Source organism: Chrysochloris asiatica, unplaced genomic scaffold (assembly GCF_000296735.1).
Source record: "Chrysochloris asiatica unplaced genomic scaffold, ChrAsi1.0 scaffold00019, whole genome shotgun sequence".
NCBI lineage: Eukaryota > Metazoa > Chordata > Mammalia > Afrosoricida > Chrysochloridae > Chrysochloris > Chrysochloris asiatica.
The window spans coordinates 30,496,753-30,516,999 of record NW_006408537.1 but is presented as its reverse complement, the minus strand read 5'-3'; the positions used below and the strand labels follow the sequence as shown (position 1 = coordinate 30,516,999).

The following is a 20,247-nucleotide window of genomic DNA, read 5'->3' as shown; positions in this document are numbered from 1 at the left end:
AGTTTCCTCCATTTCTTTTATTTAGCACAGCAGTTTTCAAGAAGTCCCTGTCCTTTCAGAATTCTTTACCAGTTAGTCTGTTTGACCTAATACAGAATTCTCCTTTTGCTCAGACACCACACTGGACAGCAACCACTACTGACTGAATATTCAACCTAGTCCCATGGTACACTAGGCACTACACCAAGTACACTGGATAGAACTGTATCATGCATTCAGGTGCTACTTTCTTCCTAGAATTTTACCAAACTATAATCAAATGCTCACAATTTTTACAAGTTGCTGAGTTCGTGCAATTTATTTTCATTTCTGTTTAATTCAAGCTCAAATGATAACAACATAACAGGTCTTCTTATGGAGGGCACCAGTGCCCCCAGGGGACATCATGGTGGCATGCTGGCATGACAGTATCATACTGCATAAGAGCCTACTGCTGGCATTTGTTGAGATGGGGGCAGGGATGCCAAGGAAGAATTTTCCCACATCCCATATGACTTCACCATGTCTACCAGCTACACAAGTGAAAGATGCTATACATAACTGCATATAAAGAATCTTACATGTAATTAGCATGTTTTTCCACTGCATGTTTTTGAGAAGAGATTGTACTTTGCTTTATACAAAACTTTGCAAAGAACTGCTAACCATTTCAGGACAATTGAGTGACTAACACAAGTGTATAAAATTTGCATTTGCAATTGTCAAATTCATGGTGATTCTATGTATAAATAAAAGCATCTGATTGCTTAATTGTGTTTTTAGCTATAGTTGTGCACAGGCACTTTCGTATTAAAATATATATTTTATTTTAAAATGACAATGCTTTTTAGTTCTCCTCCACATGTACTATTTGGGGGGAGGGGCGATTATTTGGATCAGTTACAAAATGCTTGTTAATTGATACTGGGGACTGATGGACGAGAACCATTGCTATGAAGTAACAGCTGAGGTCCTTAGAGCTGTTGAAAATCAGATTTTATATATATTCCAATATTACTTGGATTTTCTTTCTCTGGAAGATTTTAATAACAGAATGAAACATTAGCACCAAACCTCCTGTTGCTAAGAGCGCTACAGTCAGTTTGAACTCACAGCAACCCGTGTAGGGTTTCCGAGAAGTGACTGGTGGGTTTGAACCACCAACCTTGCGGTTAGCAGTCTAGTACTTATCCTACAACACCACATCAGGACTCCTGCACCAAACTTAGTATTACATTATTACTTCAGATTATGACACAGTTGGGTATTAGTAGAATGAACTATCGTATATTAAATTAATCCATTGCTCAAACACTTTAAATAGATTATTCTAATTCATATCCTACATCTGCTTTAATAAAGGTATTATGATAAGGAATCATTCAAAAACACATAAAAGGTAACAGACGCTAAAGTTTAGACAAAATCAGAAAAGACAAAGAAGGAAACCAAATCTGGAGTCAATGCAATTGAACATGATGTTGTTGTTGTTAAGGGCCTTTGAGTCGGTTCTGACTCATAACAATCCTGTATAGGGCTTCCAAGGAGTGGTAGGTGGGTTTGAACCACCGACCTAGTGGTTAGCAGTCCAGTGCTTATCTTACAGTGCCATACCATAGTACAGGAGCATTAAGCATTTATCTTGGTCATTAAAAAATGGAAAATGAGTTATATCCTTCCCTTTATCTAGTAAAGTAAATAATTCAAATTTTACTTCAATGAAGAAATTAAAATTACTTCTTCTAAAAAAATACCCACAGTCTATTTATAAAATTTCAAAGCACTAAGTGAAGTACTAAAAGAGGGAAATGACATACGGTGTCATTTTGGGTCTTGTGCCAGCATTTCTGTGAAAAGAACACATTTTAGTTAATACCATAAATAATTCTGATTCTCAAAATTCTTATTGTGAGAATTTTTTCAATTAACTTCATTTGTTGATTTTAAAACTCATTTATCTTTGCTTAATCAAAGTATGAGATAAGAATTTTATGTACTTCTAAATATTTATTAAAATTTGAAAAAAATAAAACAAAGGGATTCAAATCAATGATAATTAATGGTAAATATTACATCTAGATTGGAAAATTCATATATAGTGAGATTTTTTGTGAAATATAATCTGGAAATTATAATGTTAAGTAATTTGAAATCACTTTGTATAAAGGATCATATGTGTAATTGATTGATGTATTTTAAAACATAATACATATGTGGAAAACAACTCTTACTGAGAAATTACAGGATAGGATGAATCCAAGCTGAAAAAGTAACTTAAAATTGCTTATTGCAGCAGATTTCATATAAACATTATTTTTTTCAATCCATCAAAGAACCCAAGAACAACATTTTAATGCTGTATATTAAAAATAGGTTTACTCAAAGAATTCTAAGTAGGAAATGGTTGCAGAAAGAATTCAGTGCTAACAACAATAAAATAAACATTCTGAAGCAGTTGGTTAATAGCCCACTAAAACAGATAAAATTATCAAGCATGGAAAATCTGTATAGAACATCCCCCCTTCATAAAGTGCTAAAGCTTGAGTGTTGTTCTTAGTTGCCTTCCGAGTTGATTCTGGCTCGTGGTGACCCCATGAGAACAGAGGATAAAATAACCATGAGAAAGAAGTCATGAGGACCTGAAGGGTCAGGGAGAGCTTTGTGGAAGATTTAAATGGGCATTCCAGAGAAGTCCATACCACTGGAGAACAAAAGCTCTTCTGCCTTTCAAGGCCATAATGGCTGGCATGGCTCCTAATAAATCAGTAGTAGGCTATGCCTAGCTAATTCTGCTTAGCTTAAATCACATATAATTTATCATTAAATAAATGGTACACAATTTCTCAAAGACCATCTGCCCAGGGAGAAGTGCACCTTTTCATAAGGAATGATACTGAGTATAGCGTAGTATTTCAGATGCTGAAAAAGAATGTTTGGTTATATAACTCCACTAATGAATCCCTTGGAAATGAACTTCAACCAGGACAAAAGCATCTGTAAACTGCAGTACTTCATCACAGACACCAAGAATTGTTGTTGTTGTTGTTGTTGTTGTTAAGGCTATCGACTCGGTTCCGACTCACAAAGGTTCTGTATAGGGTTTCCGAGAAGCAGCTGGTATATTTGAATCACCGACTCTGTAGTTAGCAGTCTAGTGCTTATCCCACAGCGCCACAAAAGGACTTACAGCCTGGCCTAGTCATTCAGCCACTGAAGATCATTATACACAGAGGCTCCCAACTACCCCAACATAACACAGGTGCAAGGAGTGAGACATCACTGAGCTGAATCTGCAATTAAAAGGTCATCTCACTGCGGTTGCACAATTCTGACTCATAGCAACAGAGTAGAACCGCCCCACAGGGTTTCCCAGGCTGGGATCTTCATGAAAGCACACTGCCACATCTTTCTCCTGTGGAGAAACTGATAGTTTCAAACCTCCCACCCTTCAGTTAGCAGTCGGGCACTTTAACCACTGTACCATCAGTACTCGTAAAAGCCATGACCCCACAGATCAGTTGCCATCGAGTCTAACTCCTAGCTGCCCTAGAAGACAGAGAAGAATTGCTCCAGGTTTCCAGCATTGGGGGTTTTGAACCACCAACCTTCCAGTTAGCAGTCCAACACCTAACCCATAGCACCACCAGGACTCCTTTACAAAAGCCACAGCAGGATGAAAATACTTTACAGAAAAATACTAATAAAAGGCCAAATACTGGGCTCAAATGCAAAAGCTTGACAATAATTAAAATCTGTATTATATTTGTGTAGGCCTAGTCCTGGTGTGGCACTGCAGGATAATGCACTAGACCGCAAGGTCAGTTTGAACCGCGAGGTTGGTGGTTGAAACCCCCCAGCCACTCCTAAGAAACCCTATACAGGGTCGCTATGGGTCAGAACCAACTGGGCAGCACTTAACAACAACAATTCAGTTTATTGGAGTTTTCATAAGTCAGAATCAACTCAAAACAACTAACAACCTCAATTCAGTTTGTTTTCAATATATTTTCATACACAATTCAGAGTTGAGATTTCCTGATATAATTACTTATCAGAAAAAATGTGAAGGCAGCCTTTTCTTTCCTCTCTTTGTTTTCAAGGAGCTCTGGTGGTACAGTGTTGGGAGTGCTAACCCCAAGGTCAGTTGTTAAAACCTACCAACCATTCTGTGTGAGAAAGACGAGGCTGTCTACTCCCATAAATATTTACAGTATTGGAAAGCCTAAGGAGTTGTACTCTGTCCTCTGTATGTCCTCCATCACTGTGGAGTCCTGGTGTCGTACTGTAGGATAAACACTGGACCATAAGACCAGTTTGAACTGCAAGGTCAGCACTTCAAACTAACCAGCTGCTCTTTAGAAACACTATACATAGAGCCAGAACTGATTGGACAGCACTAAACAACAGCATCATGAGTCAGAAGGAAGTCCTGGTGTGGCACTGTGGGATAAAGTACTGGACCATGTGGTCGGTTTGAACCAAAAGGTCAACGGTTCAAAGTCACCAGTCACTCCTTGGAAATCCAATACAAAGTCAATATGAGACAGAACAGACTTGATAGCACTTAACAATGAGTCAGAAGGGAGTGCCATGGGCTCTGTATGTTAAGCACTGGAATGCAAAGCACAAGTTACACAGAAGAAAAATGAGACTTCCTGCTCCCACAAAAATTTACAGCCTCAGAAACCCTATAGAGGGTTTCTATGAGTTGGAACCGATTCTACCTCTACGGCATTTAACAAGAAGAAATGAGTCCGAATTGACTTGATGGCAGTGGGTGGGTATCTTTGGTTTTACTAAATTATAATCTAACCAAACCCAGTGCTGTCAAATCCATTCTGACTTATAAGGACCCTAGAAGACAATGTAGAATTGTCCCATAGGATTGCCAAAGTTGTAATCTTTATGGAAGTAAACTGCAATTTCTTCCTCCTACAGAATGGCTGACTGGTGGACTCCAAGCACCAAGTTAACAGCAGAGCACTTAACCACTGCGCCCCCAGGGCTTCCTAAAATCTAAGAGCTACAAGTAAAACGCCAAGTGTTTTCATGTCACAAGGAAATACCTCCATCTAGTGGCTGTACTACAATTATATTTTGTCATACATTGACAAATGCCTCTGTAAGTGCTGGTGTAAGCAGCTCTGGTAGCATAGTAGTTATGAATTGGGCTGCTAACCTCAGGGTCAGCAGTTCCAAACTAGCAGCTGTTCCATGGGATAATGTGGGAGAAATATGTGGCTTTCTGTTCCCGTAAAGATTTACAGCCTCAGTAACCCTGTACAGGGTCGCTATGAGTTGGAATTGACTCTACGGCACATAATCAACCTACTGAATGCTGGTGTGGCACTGTGAGTTAATGTGCTGGACTGCAAGGTCGGTTTGAACGACAATGTTGGCGGTTCAAGCTTACCAGACGCTCCTTGGAAATCCTATACAGGGTTGCTGTGGGTTAGAACTGAATTAATGGCACTTAACAACAAGTATATATAAGACTTCTGGTTTGGTGCTGTGGATCAGCACTGGACAGCAAACCAGCAGGTCGGCAGTTTCAACCCACCAGCTGCTCCTTGGAAACCCCTATACAGGGTCACTATGAGTTGGAATCAACTTGACAGCATTTACAACAAAACATATAAGTAAATAATCAAAATAACTACTATGTTTTCATTGTAGCTCTTAAATAATTATAAGAAGCCCTTGGAGGCACAATGTCTATATTCTCATATTTTAAATATACCAGACATATTAAAACCATCTTGGATCTTTAAATTTGAATGTCCACAGTACTCCACAAGCCACTGAAATAAAGCATTTAGACAAAGTATTTCCGTATGCTTAATTGTTCTTCTTCGAAAGGTAAACCCACATAGTCTAAGACATTGTGAAACACTGGAGGAACATTTTCTCCTCATCCCAAGTGTTTGATATATATATATATATTAACTTTGCATTAGGAAAATAATAAATCCCAATCTCAAATATATTAAACTGCATTATAATATATTCATTAATTCTTAGGTCAGTAAATAATGACAAATATTTAGAAATTAGATTTCTATCCAATATACAATTTTCTCAGAAAAATTCAGAGTAAAATTTGGTATGTTTTCTGAGCCAAGTATTCACTAATTGAAGTATCAATTTTATTTTTCAATAGTTCAAAAATGTGATGGAAAATCAATGTTCCATTCACCTGTATGGATATATAAAAGGGCAAAAATCATTTTAAAATACTTTTACTAAAGGACCTAAGGAGTATGACTTTCTCCTATTTTCCTTTTACATGGAAATAAAAAGCAGAAAGGTGAAGAGAGCAAAGCAGTGGGTGCTGCACCACACCCAAGGGTCCCAGTACCTCCGGAGCGCTGGATCAGCCTGGGCCTCTTCGGTGATGAGCTCGGCTTCGCTCTGAGCAATCCTTAGGGCCAACTCCCGGTCCCGCCGTTCCTGCTCCAGAACAGCCTGCTGCTGAGATTCCTCCTCTCGCTGTTGGACCAGCTGCAATGCCACTTCAGCCTGCACAGGACAGAGAGTTCATTTCACCATAGGGTCCCCACTTGCTTACATCTCAATAATTAAAATAAGGGGGGAAAGGAACTGTTCATCCAAGGAATATCTATTGTTTAGCTACAATCTCTTCAGTTTATTCTTGTTTAAATTCATGCATCCATCTCTATCTTTCCATTTTTTTAAAACACTTAGAGGAGATCATTCTAATGAATCTCTGAAATAATCATGAATATTACAGGTATCACTAAGACAGACCAGGAAGAAAAGCCTGGTAATCTACTTCTGAAAAGTAGTCAATGAAAACCTTATGTATCATAGAATACTATCTGATACACTACTGGAAGATGAGGTTCCTAGGCTAGAAGGCACAGAACATGCATAGTGGCTACAACAATGGATTCAAACAAACTAATGCTCATGAAGAAAGTACAAGACCAAGCAGCATTTTATTATGTTATACATTGAGTCATCCTGTTTCACAGCTGCCTTCAGGGCAACTAACAACAGCAACAACTAGATGTCATATTGATACCAACACCTCAACTTCAGATGTCAGAAATTTTAAGTGATGGTTATACAAAGGATATATTATGAAAGCCTAGACAAATAGAGACTCAACTACATGATCAATTATTCTCAGCTATAGACACAGGACTTAAAAAAAAATGTAGGAGCAAGAAAAATATAATAACCCTAACTTATTAATACTACAAATTTTTAAAAGCATAATATCTATGTTTTCAATGAATGTTTACCAGACTTTTCCCTAGGTATAGTTGTTGTTGTTGTTAGGTGCCATCGAGTCAGAACCAACCCATAGTGACCTTATGCACAGCAGATTGAAACACAGCAGAACCTTACTACTGTTGCCATCGATGCTGCCACTTGGCCAATCCATCTCATTGGGGGTCTTCGTCTTTTTCTCTGACCCACCATCTTAACAAACATGATATCCTTCTCCAGCGACTGCTCCCTCTTGACAATATGTCTGAAGTATGAGACACGAAGTTTGGCCATCTTGGCCTCCAAGGAGCAATCTGGCTGCACTTCTTCCAAAATGATCTATTGGTTCTTTTGGCAGCCCATGGCACTTTCAATATTCTCTTCCAACACCATAACTCAAAAGCATCAATTCTTCTATGGTCTTCCTTATTCACTGTCCAGCTTTCACATGCAAATGAGGTTACTGAAAATACCATGACTTGGGTCAGGTGCTCCTTAGCCCTCAAGCTGACATCTTTGCTCTTCAACACTTTAAAAAGGTCTTGTGCAGCAGATTTGCCTAATGCATACATCGTTTGATTTCTTGACTGCTGCTTCTGTGAGTGTTAATAGTTGATCCAAGAAGAATGACGTCCTTGACAACTTCAATCTTTTCTCCACTGATATGATTGTTGTTTATTGGTCCAGTGGAGAGGATTTTTGTTTTCTTTACATTGAGATGTAATCGATACTGAAGGCTGTGCTCTTTGATCTTCATCAGTAAATGTTTTGAGTCCTCTTCACTTTCAACAAGCAAGAAGAAACAATAACAACACTATTCTAAATGTTTTAACATGTGTTAACTCATTTAATGCTCACAACTATTATTTATGTCCATTCCATGGAGAAAACCATGACCCAAAGAGTAGCTTCTGATGAGCTGTGGATTAGCAAAATTTTAGCAGGATTTGGACCCACTTCCCTTAATTTAAAGTCCCTCCCTATAATCTCTTCAGCTATCTAATAGGTACATACCTGAATACGCTTTTCATCATCTTCCCTTTTCTTTCTCTCTTCTTCTTCTTGTTTTCTCTTTGCTTCCATCTCAAGTTTCCTAATAACAACAGAAAACTCTTTTAAAATTTAATAGAAAATTTGGAATCCCTCAGAAGGCAATTTGACTCTAGTAGCATAGTGGTTACAAATCGGGCTGTTAACCTTAAGATGGGCAGTTTGAAACTACCAGCCGTTCCGTGGGAGAAAGATGAGGCTCTTTGCTCCCATAAAGATTTACAGCCTCGGAAACCCTGTGCAGGGTCACCATGAGTCGGAACCGACTCCACGGTACTTAACAACAACAACAAACAAAAGTTACAGAATGGAATCCAAATGAACCTCTTGGTTATATACATCATTAACTTATTTTGAATAAAAATAAATTCTAACTCTACAGACTAATTTTTCTGAAAGAAAACAAATGTTGTTGTACTTTATAACCTTTGAAAACTATAGATTAAGTTGGTTGCAAAACTAGCACTAAGGTACTGATTCCATGTGCTTCTCTGTATTCCTTCTCCAACTAAACCACTCTTCTACTCTACCATAGAGTTCTTCCAAAAAACTACTAGTTTTGAAACTTCAGAAAATAGTAGCATGCTTTTCTCTAACTTATAAAATAATTGACAAAATAAGGGGAAAGTTTTAAAAATAAGTTAAGAAATCTTCATATTAGGGTTAAAATAATTGTTATCCTTATTATATAATAAACTATTATTCTCAACTTTGAAACTCATTTAAAAAATAATTTTTAAATAAGAATATTAGTTTTAAAATCAACAGTATTCATGGCCAATTGTCAACACTAACAAAGTATATATACACCACTATTCTGGTAATTTCTAATTCAAATAACTGCAATGTAAGTGCCTTACATTCGCCTTTCTTCCTCTTCCTTTCTTCGACGCTGCTCATCTTCTTCACGTCTTTTTCTTTCTTTTTCCATTTCTTCTTGAATACGTCTCAACCTTTCTGCTTCCTCTTCCTGTTGTTTTTTCTTCTGTAATGCACTGAGGAGTTTCTCAGAGCTTTTAACTAGTGCATCGTACTCTTTTTGTATTTGTTCCCTTGTCATCATAGTGGACTTAAAACAAAACAATAAAAATGAACTTAAGAAGTTATCTATTCACACAAATATTTGACCCTATGGAATGTAACTCTAGCGTAGTGGTTACAAATCAGACTGTGAACTGCAAGGTCAGCAGTTTGAAACTACCAGCTGTTTCACAGGAGAAAGATGAGGCATTCTGCTCCCGTAAATATTTACAGCCTCGGAAACCCTGTACAGGGTCGCTATGAGTCAGAACCGACTCCATGGCACATAACCATCACAACCACCACCACCACCACCACCATTGAATGTAACATATTAGTTGAAAATTTTTTGTAGGAATAATTAGCTAATTTAGCTACTATTTACTAGTCTTTAATGAAATGCTCACATAGTACCAAGGAACATTTAAGAAATTATTAAAAAGCATTCAAAATTGTTAGTTGGTTTTCCTTAGACTTTACAAAATATAGCTGGTTAATTTTAGTTGATAAGGATACCACACAAACAGAGATGACTTTTGACATATTTGTAAAATCAACTATATTTATCTATATCATTGTCATTCTTCTTAATCCAAAATATTTCCACTGTCTACACAAAATATTTGAACAAAATAGGGCAAGAGGATCACTTTAAGGCATTTCTTCTTTATCCTAGTCTATATCATTATATTCACATTCTATATAATTCCAAAGATATAGAACAATGAACCAAGGAGTAAGGAGTGCTGGTGGTCCAATGATTAAGCATTCAGTAGGTAACTGAAAGGTTGGTAGTTCAAACCTATCCAGCAGTCCTGTGGCAGAAAGACCTGGTGATCTGCTTCCAAAAACAAAGTTTTTGTTGCTAAGTTTTATCAAGTCAGTTTCAACTTTTAGCAGCTGGTGGGTTTAAACCACTGACTTTGTGGTTAGCAGTCCAATGCTTATCCTACAGCGCCAAACTGGGACCTAGAAAATTGTATGGACAGTTCTATTCTGTCATTATCAGATGGAGTCGCTCTGAGTCAAAATCAACTCCAAGGCTCCTAACAACAACATAACAGCCAAGGATTAATGTCTTTATTATATAAAAACATGAAATAAGATGAAAAAAAAATTAATATCCTAAAATGGTGGTGGTAGTATGTCGTGAAGTCGGTTCCAACTCATAGCAACCCTGCATTGGGTTTCCGAGGCTGTAAATCTTTATGGGAACAGAAAACCTCATCTTTCTCCTGTGGAACAGCTGGTAGTTTCGAACTGCCGACCTTGAGGTTAGCAGCCCAACTCGTAATCACTTAGGGATAGATAATGAAATATAAGTAACAAATTAGTATACAGAAAAAATTTTCAATCTCACTAGTAATCAAATAAATGAAAAACATTAAAAAGAAAATAAAAAGTAGGGCCCATCTGTCCTATAAAATTGAAAGAAAAAATTCACTACTACTTTCCCAACAGTTCAATAAATCATGTCATAGTCTACATGAAGATAATGTAACAACACAGACAAGGCATATAACATGATGCCAAAGCAAAAATAAACAAGAACAAACCTACTACCATCAAATCAATCCCAACTATTAGTGATCCTACAGAGCAGGGTAGAATTGCTCCTTAGGATTCCCAAGCCTGTAAATTTTATGGGAGCAGACAGGCTCATCTTTTTCCCAAAAACATGGTATTAGGGGTACAAAATTAAAAGTTCACTATGTGTGGTGCAGTAGGATAAGCACTGAACCACAAGACTGGTTTGAGCTGCAAGGTCAGTGGTTCAAACTCACCAGCCACTCCTTGGAAACCCTATATAGGGTCGCTAGGAGTCAGAACTGATTCAATGACACTTAACCACATGATAAGGACTATATAAACAGATAAGCAAACATAAGAAGACTAGAAAAGAAATCTTTAACAGTATAATAGTTGAATGTGTCAGTAAAAAGGACAGAAGCAGGGGAAGACACAGGGAGGACTGCAAGAGTTAAATGCAGCAAAGGTAAATACTGCTATATACTTGTAGACAACCCTACAGTCATGATGATTTATGACTGAATACTTGAATCAGCACACGGACTAAATGCATGTGGCAGGAAGAATGGGACTACACCCACCAGTACATATAGACTTGACAGACACTATTCTCACATTTGTATTTATCTATGCTGCAAATACAGCCATGATTATGGTGGAGCGTACAGGCAGCAATGTTACAAAAGCTTCTTAGATCAAAGCAAATACCTTGAGGGAATGAGTCTATGGGCCTGGAACCTCAGAACCAGAGTCTAGGGCACAGTGTGAGTTAAGGCTAGCAGCCCAGAGATTATCCTATGACATCAGGGTTCCTTTTGCATGCTTTTTAAGATAATGTCGGTTCACAGGTTGATAAAAGTTATTAATAAAGCAAAAAATGCCTTCACCAATTTTACTGCTGAATGTGTGACTGTGGAAGTTGAGTGTATTAGTGGGGCAGGGTTAAGGTTCTTTTGGTTGATTTTCTCCAAAATGTCAATAAGATTCCAATAAGTATCCAAAAAATTAAAGTAATTTGCAGTTAATTCTCTCTCAACTTGGATTACTGAACACTTCACAATGAAGCATATTTTGGGAATAAAATCTTTTGTAGAAATAGATGAAATCTCATTACAAATTGTCTTCCTTCTTGCTATGAGAATTTTCAAATATAGAGAACAGCACAGAGAATTACAATGCATATCCACTAGCCATCATAGAGACTCAGTATTGTTAGCATCTTTTATCTTTAAAAATAGACATGTCCTATATAATCTCAAGGTAAATAATAAAAGATATTAAATTACATTAAAAAATCAAAGTCATTTGGGGTAAAAGTGCATACCTTAATTTTGGACATCAAAGCATCAATAGAGATTTCAAGATCCTTAACCTGTTTATTCACTTCTGGTTTTCCATCCTTCAGTGCACTCACTACTTCATTAAATTTATCAAGTCGTTTTTTCAGCATGCCCACCTTAACCAGGCCATCAATGCTGTGAAGATAATACGTAATCAGTTTAATTTTACCATCGAATGATAAAAGATTTTTTTTCTTTACAAACAAAGTCCTACTGTTGTTGTTGTTCAGTGCCATTGAGTCTGTTCCGAAGCTTAGTGACTCCGTATAGGGTTTCCAAGGAGCAGCTGGTGAGTTTGAACTGCCAACCTTGAGGTTCAAACTGACCTTGCCATCCTGAGCTTATCCTACAGCATCACATCAGGACTCCAATAAAATGCTATGTTGTTGTTGTTAAGGGCTGTCGACTTGGTTCCGACCCATAGCAACCATATATAAGGTTTCTGAGAAGCAGCTGGTGAGCTTGAACTACCGACCTTGAAGTTCAAACGGCTTTGCAGTCTGGTGCATTAACCCACAGCCCCACACCAGGACTCAATAAAACACTATAGATAGTCCTAAAATTTCACTTCTGTTTTCAATATACTCAGTATTTCTTTTTCAAACCTCTTGTTGGGAGCAAAAGAAATAACGAAATAGGGGTATGAATGGTATCAATGCTTGACAATGGAATTCAACTTTTCTGTATTCAGAATAACAAAATTTTAACTCAACTTATACACTAACATTATGAATTGGGCTACTAACCTCAAGGTCAGCAGTTTGAAACTACCAGTGGTTCTGCGGGAGAAAGATAGGCGGTCTGCTCCTGTAAAGATTTACAGCCTCGGAAACCCTGTGTAGGGTCACTATGAATTGGAACCGACTCCACAGTTCTTAACAACAACATCAATTTAATTGCTTAGAAAAGTTTTAGCAGTCAATAATTATTCAGATTTTCATGTTTAAAAAGTGCAAATTAATGCTGAAAGGCTCAAATACAAAATAAGCACTAAATGTATAGTGAGAACATATAATTCCTATAGATAATCTTGAAAAACATGATAAAAACATTAATAAGATAGGGAATGAAATTTCAATATTTCAGTAATAAGATTTCAGCAATATCAGTTTAATAGTTACCAAGAAACTCCAGTCACTAAAATAATTAGAATAACCATTCTTTCTTTATTTCAACTTTTTATATTTACATGTTCTGTAAGTCCTTTTGTAGAATGAGATAAGTAATGAATTGACTAATTTCAAATAAATATTACAGAGAACAGCCTAATAAATCTTTTTGCAAAGGACATGAGGAAAAACTCCTCCGGTATCCAAACTGTTCTTCATTGCATTAGGGTAAATACATTTTGCAGGGTTCTTTAGGTGCTAGCAATCGTCTTACCGAGGTTTGTGTCTCCTTTTGCAAAGCCACATTCGAATTGTTTTCTGCATTTTAATACAGGCTTCAGCTCGATATTTTATTTTGTTTTTCACTATATATAAAATGAAGCATTTAAAAATAAATTAGACATCAATATAAAGCACACACACATTAATTTCCACAAAGCAATACTCAAGAAACATGATATGTAAATGAACATATTATAACCCAAAGCAAAATCCATTGCCATCAAGTTGAAGCAGACTCTTAGCCCCTATAGAACAGAGCAGAACTGTTCCATAGGTTTGCTGAGGCCAATGAACACCGTGTACCAGACACTAATATCCAGAATTCACACTGAATTCCTGATACTTAAATATTACATCATGTATATGATTTTTTTTATTGTTAATTGTCACAGGTCAATTCTGACTATTTGGCTAAATTTTCATTTTAAATGCATCCTCATTGTTCTATATACACTATTGTTTCCCAATCTCTCCTATATAGTACCTATGAAATATTAATAGGTATCCTGGAAAATTAATCTGTCAATTAAGTTTACAAAAAGCGTTCTACATGTTGTTGTTGTTGTTAAGTACCACTGAGTTGATTCTGACTCATAGGGACCTTGTATAGGGTTTTCAAGGAGCAACTGGTAAATTTGAACCACCGACCTTTTTGGTTTAGATTGATCTTGCAGCTCAGTGCTTTATCCCACAGCACTACATCACGACTCTGTTCTTCATCTTAGAAAGTCATAATGAACATATCGAGTGAGGCATATGAGAATTCTGCAGTAAAGGGCTTTATTTAATTTCAGATACCCAGCATTTCCTAGATTCATCTAACCTGAAGCTGTTTTCTTAGCGCAACCTGTAAAGATCCCTGTCCAGTTATTGACTTCTATATCACTACAGACAATTCCCAAAGCAGAGTATGCTGTTAACTGCCATTGGATAGGTTCCAACTCATGGCCATCCTGTACAGGGCTTCCAAAGAGCGGCTGGTGAGCTTGAAACACTGACCCTGCATTTCAAACCAATCTTGCTGTCCAGTCCAATGCATTGATCCCCAGTGCCCCACCAGGACTCCAATCTGTGTTTATGGAGTTTTCGCCATAATGCAACATGTTAAACAAAGCACTAAACAACAATGACATATGCTTATACTTTATTTGGAAAATTATAGGGAAAAAAATTAATTTCCTTTATTTTTATAATTTTGTCATCTAAATTCATACTTGCTTGGGCCCCCAATAATGATCTTTTCATGAGCACTGCTCCTTTTTACTGTTGTTGTTATTAGGTGTCATCCAGTCCATTTTAAGTCATAGCAACCCCATGTGACAGTGTAGAGCAGTCCCACAGGGTTTTCAGGGCTGTAATCTGTATGGGAATAGACTGCCTGATCTTGTTTTTGTGCAGAGTGGCTGGGTGGGTTTGAACTGCCAATCTTTCAACATTCAACCACTGTACCATGAGCATAGCTCAAAGGAACTGTATTTTGAAAAAAAAAAAAGAAAAGAAAAGAGTCCAGGTGTGGCGCTGAGGGCTAATGCGCCAGACTGCAAAGTCGTCTGAACTGCAAGGTTGGTGGCTCACGCTCATTAGCTCCAAAAATTAAAGGTTATCAAAGACCCTCAGGTATTCTAAAAATACAGTTCCTCTCCCTTGTTTTGGGTCAGTTTAGTTGCCATGACCTGGTAAAAAACACACATAAAGGCAGTGTTCAGTATGTTAGAGAACAAGGTCTGAAAAGGGAGTGAGGGATTAGGCTGAAAAGGTAAACTGAAATCCCATTTTATAAGGTCTGGAGAGATAGTCTAAGAATTCTGGCTGCCCGCTACTCAAGCCCTGGTGTGGTGCTGTAGGATAAGCATGACTGGTAATCACAAGGGTCAATCCCATCATCTATAGGGTCAAACCCTCTTCAGGGTTGCTATGAGTCAGAAGTGACTAGAGGTACAAAGCAAAGAAAAACCTTAGCACTCTGTGATCAGGGCACCCAGTTGGGAAGCTACTGAAATGGCTGTGCAAGTGAGCATGAGGGACTCTACCCAGGTACTGGTAACAAAGAAGAAAGAATATGTAGGACTTAGAAGCAGGATGAACAGGACTTGTGACTGACTAAAAAGATACCAGGGATAAGAAAGAGAGACCACGACAACTTTGAAACTCTGAATGATTGTATTGATGGTGATACTATACAGGTAGAAAAGTTACAGTTCTGGTATAAGTCTAAGACTGGTGGATAACATAAGACAGAGGAAGAGAGAGAAGATGAAGACCATGAGCTTTATTTTGGGAAATGATGTTTCTATAGCACATTCAGTCCTTAATATTCCTATTAACACATTCAGTCCCTGGGCAATGTAAACAGTTATTGTGTTCAGATGCTAACTGGAAGGTTGGTGGTTCAAGTCTACCTGGAGGTTCCTCTGAACAAAGTCCTGGTGAATTAATTCTGAAAAATAAGCCATTGAAAACTCTAGGGAGCACAGTTCTACTTTGACACTCATGGTGTCACAATGAGGCAGAAATAAATTCAATGGCATGAGGTGGTTACAATAGCTTTAGAAACAAAAAAAGAGAGTCTACCAGTACTAATTTACCACATACTACATGTGAGGTGTTGCTGAGGAATCAGGGATACAGGATAAACAAGAGGCGCAGTCCCAACTGTTCAGCATTCACTAGCGAAGCAGTTTGCAGCACTACACAGATCAACTTATTTTTAATATAAGACAGTTCTCCATGGAAAGGAACACCTACATTTAATAACCGAGAGTGAGCACCACTGAACTTTCTTCCAGCGACTGCAGATGAGCCAGTGATTGACTCTTTTCACCAACTCTGCCAAGTGGTCAGGGTCAGACTTCATAATCTGATCAAATTCAGCAAACTGGGAAGTAAAGTAGTTGAGTATCAATATTAAAAGGTTACTGTGTTTAACCACACACACATAGACACAAAATAAAGGGAATATGAATTCAAAAATCTAACTTTCTGGAAATGGCCACATGCCAATTACATAGACACATCTCAATGGGGTATACAGCAAATCCGATCACACTTGGCAGCATTTTGCTACCATTTTACTTCCTTCTTTCAGGATGGTTTTTTGTGGAGAAAGGGAAATTATTTATTGTTAACTGTTGTTGATGATGTTAAGTACCATCAATAATAAAGGCTGATGGTAGGAAAAACAAATCAAATGACTTAAATTACAGTACTTGGCAGAAAAGCTTCACTGAGGAAAGAATGAAAAAAAGGATGAATTATCTCTGGTTTTGGTTCTCCCACATTTTCAGATATCCTTCTCTAGCTCCTGATAAGTAAAGACCAGCTAAGTATTATCAGATACCAACAAAATGATTCTGTCTCTCAACCCCAATTTGGTCAAGATAAAAATTTGTTAGTAAAACATAAAAACCAACACAAAGCAGCTATCAGGTTATTAATTAATAAAATGTATTCTGTCCACTGTTTTAACATCAAATTCCATAAAAATTTCTTTCCTTTATCAAATTCCCAATACAATATTAAGAATGCCACACAGTTATCTATTAAGGTATTGGCTTTTACATGGGTCAAAATTAAAGGAAACATAATGAGATTAAAGATTTTTGGATCTTTGCCTTAGGCTTTCAGCATATCCTTTTGAACTATGAATTTCTCAGGAGACAGACAAAACCAACTGTTTTCCTCTATCAGAGTATTAAACCATACATAATTACTGTGGCTCTGAAATAAAAGAAAGGTTGATTTTATGGTAAATATGTGTGATTATACCTAAACCAACAATGAACATTTGTATGGTCTTTTTCTCTTCATATTTTTACTTCTGTAAGAAATGGTGTTGCTGCTATTAAGTGGCTGCCACATCACTGCTAACCCATAGTGACCTAGAATAGGTTTCCAAGGAGCACCTGTTAAAACTGACCTTGCAGTCCTACGCTTATCCTAGAGGGCCATACCAGGACTCCAAAGGAAATGGTAGGGCCCTCTAATATAAATGTATGTCTTACTAAAGTATTTATTTTATTATGAATATTTTTATATTAGAGGGCCCTTGCAGGAAATGGTAGGGCTATCTAATATAAAAATATTCACAATTAAATAAATACACTAGTAATACATACATATATTTCATCTCACACCCAGAAATGTTAAATCAGATTTATTTATTATGACTAAGTTAACTTTCAATGCATTAAATTTATTTATTCATGATTTTTTTCAAGCAAGGTAATTTAAATATAGTAACAACAGTGTTTAAAATTATGAGGATGCAACTATTCAATTCACATTCAAGAAATCAGGAGTGATGACAATGACTATTGCTTAACCAACTGTGAATCATACTTAGATGTTTCTATGTTCTATATATGTACATATGAAGCAAGTAGTCTACAAAACTGTCTCGCAACTTACTATGAGAACCTGTATGTAGTAAAGCCATAGGACCTTGTATTAGTATTTTTAAAATATGTTCCATATAAAAGTATTTATACATTTATTACTCTAGGGTTTGAATGAGGTCTGTGCAAAATTTCATATACTTTATATATCTACCATATTTTAGTATAACCTGTTTTCAAAACAAAGGCTCAAAACTACTGTGACATCTTACAGCATTGAAGTCTGAATTATTATGTTTTAGAAAGTCTTCGGGCATGTTTGAAACTAAAGTATTTCTGGCTAACTCTTAATCTACTTTTTAAAAAAAATCCAAATAAGCAATGTCCAGATTCTAATACTTAGAAAACTAAATAAAACTATAAAAATTATATACAGTATTACACATTGTAAACTTCTCATTAGTAACTGTGTGTGTGTTTATATGCATGCTGTTAGTGAACATTTAATTCATGAATAAACTAACATTAAATGTAATAAAACATTAACAAAGTTCAACATTCTGTATTGATGATATTGAAGTTTAAAATAAGAGTAAATTTACCTTGCCAGGTCTAAAAAATACTTTCGTCAACCCAAACTTATAGTCAACTTCATTTAAGCCCAAAGCTTTAAAAAGAGCCTGAAAAACAAAAACAAAAAATTAGATGATAACTGATTATTAACAGGAAAGACAATTTATACATAAAGAATTTCAATATGGAAGGCATTTTACCTTACAAAACAGTCTTGGATCCAATCTTGCAAGTTTATCTGGCATATATTTTTTATACATGTTATAGAGTTCATGAAATGAGGCCCGTGAAGGAAAACCACCCTGCATCAAGTCCAAAACAGACACCATACCTAGATTCATAAACAAATACAAATCACTGACAATAATAGCAAACAAGTCTGAATAAATTTGTGAATGATCATGCAATTTTACAAACAATGTTTACAAAGATCTATGGGAATTATCAGTATTGAAATATTACATGGAAATAATGTTTTTATACTCAATACATCCTACTTTATCCACTTATTGAAACTATTTTTAGAAGGTAATGGAGGCTCAGTAGTAAAAATCTCACCTCCCATGCCATCCTGGAGACCTGAGTTTCCTTTCTAGCTAATGTATCTAATGCTCAGCTATCACTTATGTATCATTAGAGGCTCTGATGCTAAATAAGATCCAGTAGAGCTTCAAGACTCACTAGAAAGAAAGGCCTCACAATTTACTTCTAAAAATCAGTCAATGAAAACACCCTAGGAATCACAATGGACCAAGTTCATTACTCACGGGATCACCATGACTCAGGAGCCAACTCAACAGTAGTTAACAACAACAAAAACTATTATAGAAATTTTCATCTAGATCAAACTGGACCTTTTGTGAAAGAGCTAATACTGGTGTTTGGAAAGCTCAAGTATGTTTTATATCTCTTCTTCCACCACTGCTGTGCTTCCCATTATGCCGTCACTGGTCATACTCTGTAGTTGCACTAGCCACATGTGGTTATTTAAATTTAATTTAAAAAAATTAAATTATATTTAAAATTTAGGACCTAAGACATACTAGTCATATTTTCAATGCTGTCAAATTGGTTCCAATGCATAGTGACCCTGTACAGGGTTTCTGAGGAGCAACTAGTGAGTTTGAACTAACGACCTTACGGTTCAAACTGACCTTGCGGTTTTCAATGGCTACCATATTGGATACACAGTTACAGAATATTTCCATCATCATGGATGGTGCTGACGTGGAAGAAGATGAAGAGCAGGCCTAACTCAAAGTCTGAGAACTAGAATAATATTCAAGTGGAAAGTAATCAGGTATAGACCCAGGGAATATGAAAGAAAAGGTGTCTGGGCTGCTCAGAATCAAATGTCATTGTGAAGTTCACTAAGATAAACAGACATTTGATTTGGGGTCAAGAAAATCATGGGTGAGCTTGTCAAGAACTACTTTGGTGTACTGACCGGTGTAAATTGTATTCTCTTAGGTTTAAGAGTAACCTGTTGTTATTGTTAAATGCTGTTGGGTCAGCTGACATACAGCAACACTGTATAGAGTTTCAAATGAGCAACTGGTGAGTCTGAACCACCAACCTTGGAGTTCAAACTGACCTTGTAGTCCAGTGCTTTTCCTACAGCCCCACAATAGGAATCCAAAGAGTGGAAAACAGGAAAGTGAGAAGCAAGAACAGACTGTTCTCTTAAAATGAAAGAAGAGAGACAGGAAAGTAGCCAGAAAGGGATGTGGAACACACAAAATTAAAATGAAACTTGTTGTTGTCAGATGCCATCGAGTCAGAACCAACTCATAG

General features: G+C 36.8%; 1 protein-coding gene across 2 annotated transcripts in view; it reads right to left on the bottom strand.

Annotated features, from left to right (window-relative positions):
- The window catches only part of MYO6 (myosin VI), a 108,353-nt gene that overhangs the window by 17,538 nt on the left and 70,568 nt on the right, over positions 1-20,247 (bottom strand). Inside the window, exons 20-28 of one of the 2 annotated variants that reach the window (XM_006835764.1) lie at positions 18,654-18,784; positions 18,483-18,560; positions 16,292-16,421; positions 13,539-13,629; positions 12,140-12,290; positions 9,126-9,334; positions 8,230-8,308; positions 6,338-6,498; positions 1,797-1,826 (exon numbers count right to left, since the gene is read on the bottom strand). In XM_006835764.1, coding sequence (XP_006835827.1) covers positions 1,797-1,826; positions 6,338-6,498; positions 8,230-8,308; positions 9,126-9,334; positions 12,140-12,290; positions 13,539-13,629; positions 16,292-16,421; positions 18,483-18,560; positions 18,654-18,784 — 1,060 coding nt within the window. The remainder of the gene's footprint in view (positions 1-1,796; positions 1,827-6,337; positions 6,499-8,229; positions 8,309-9,125; positions 9,335-12,139; positions 12,291-13,538; positions 13,630-16,291; positions 16,422-18,482; positions 18,561-18,653; positions 18,785-20,247) is intronic. The other variant, XM_006835765.1, reaches the window with a different exon arrangement.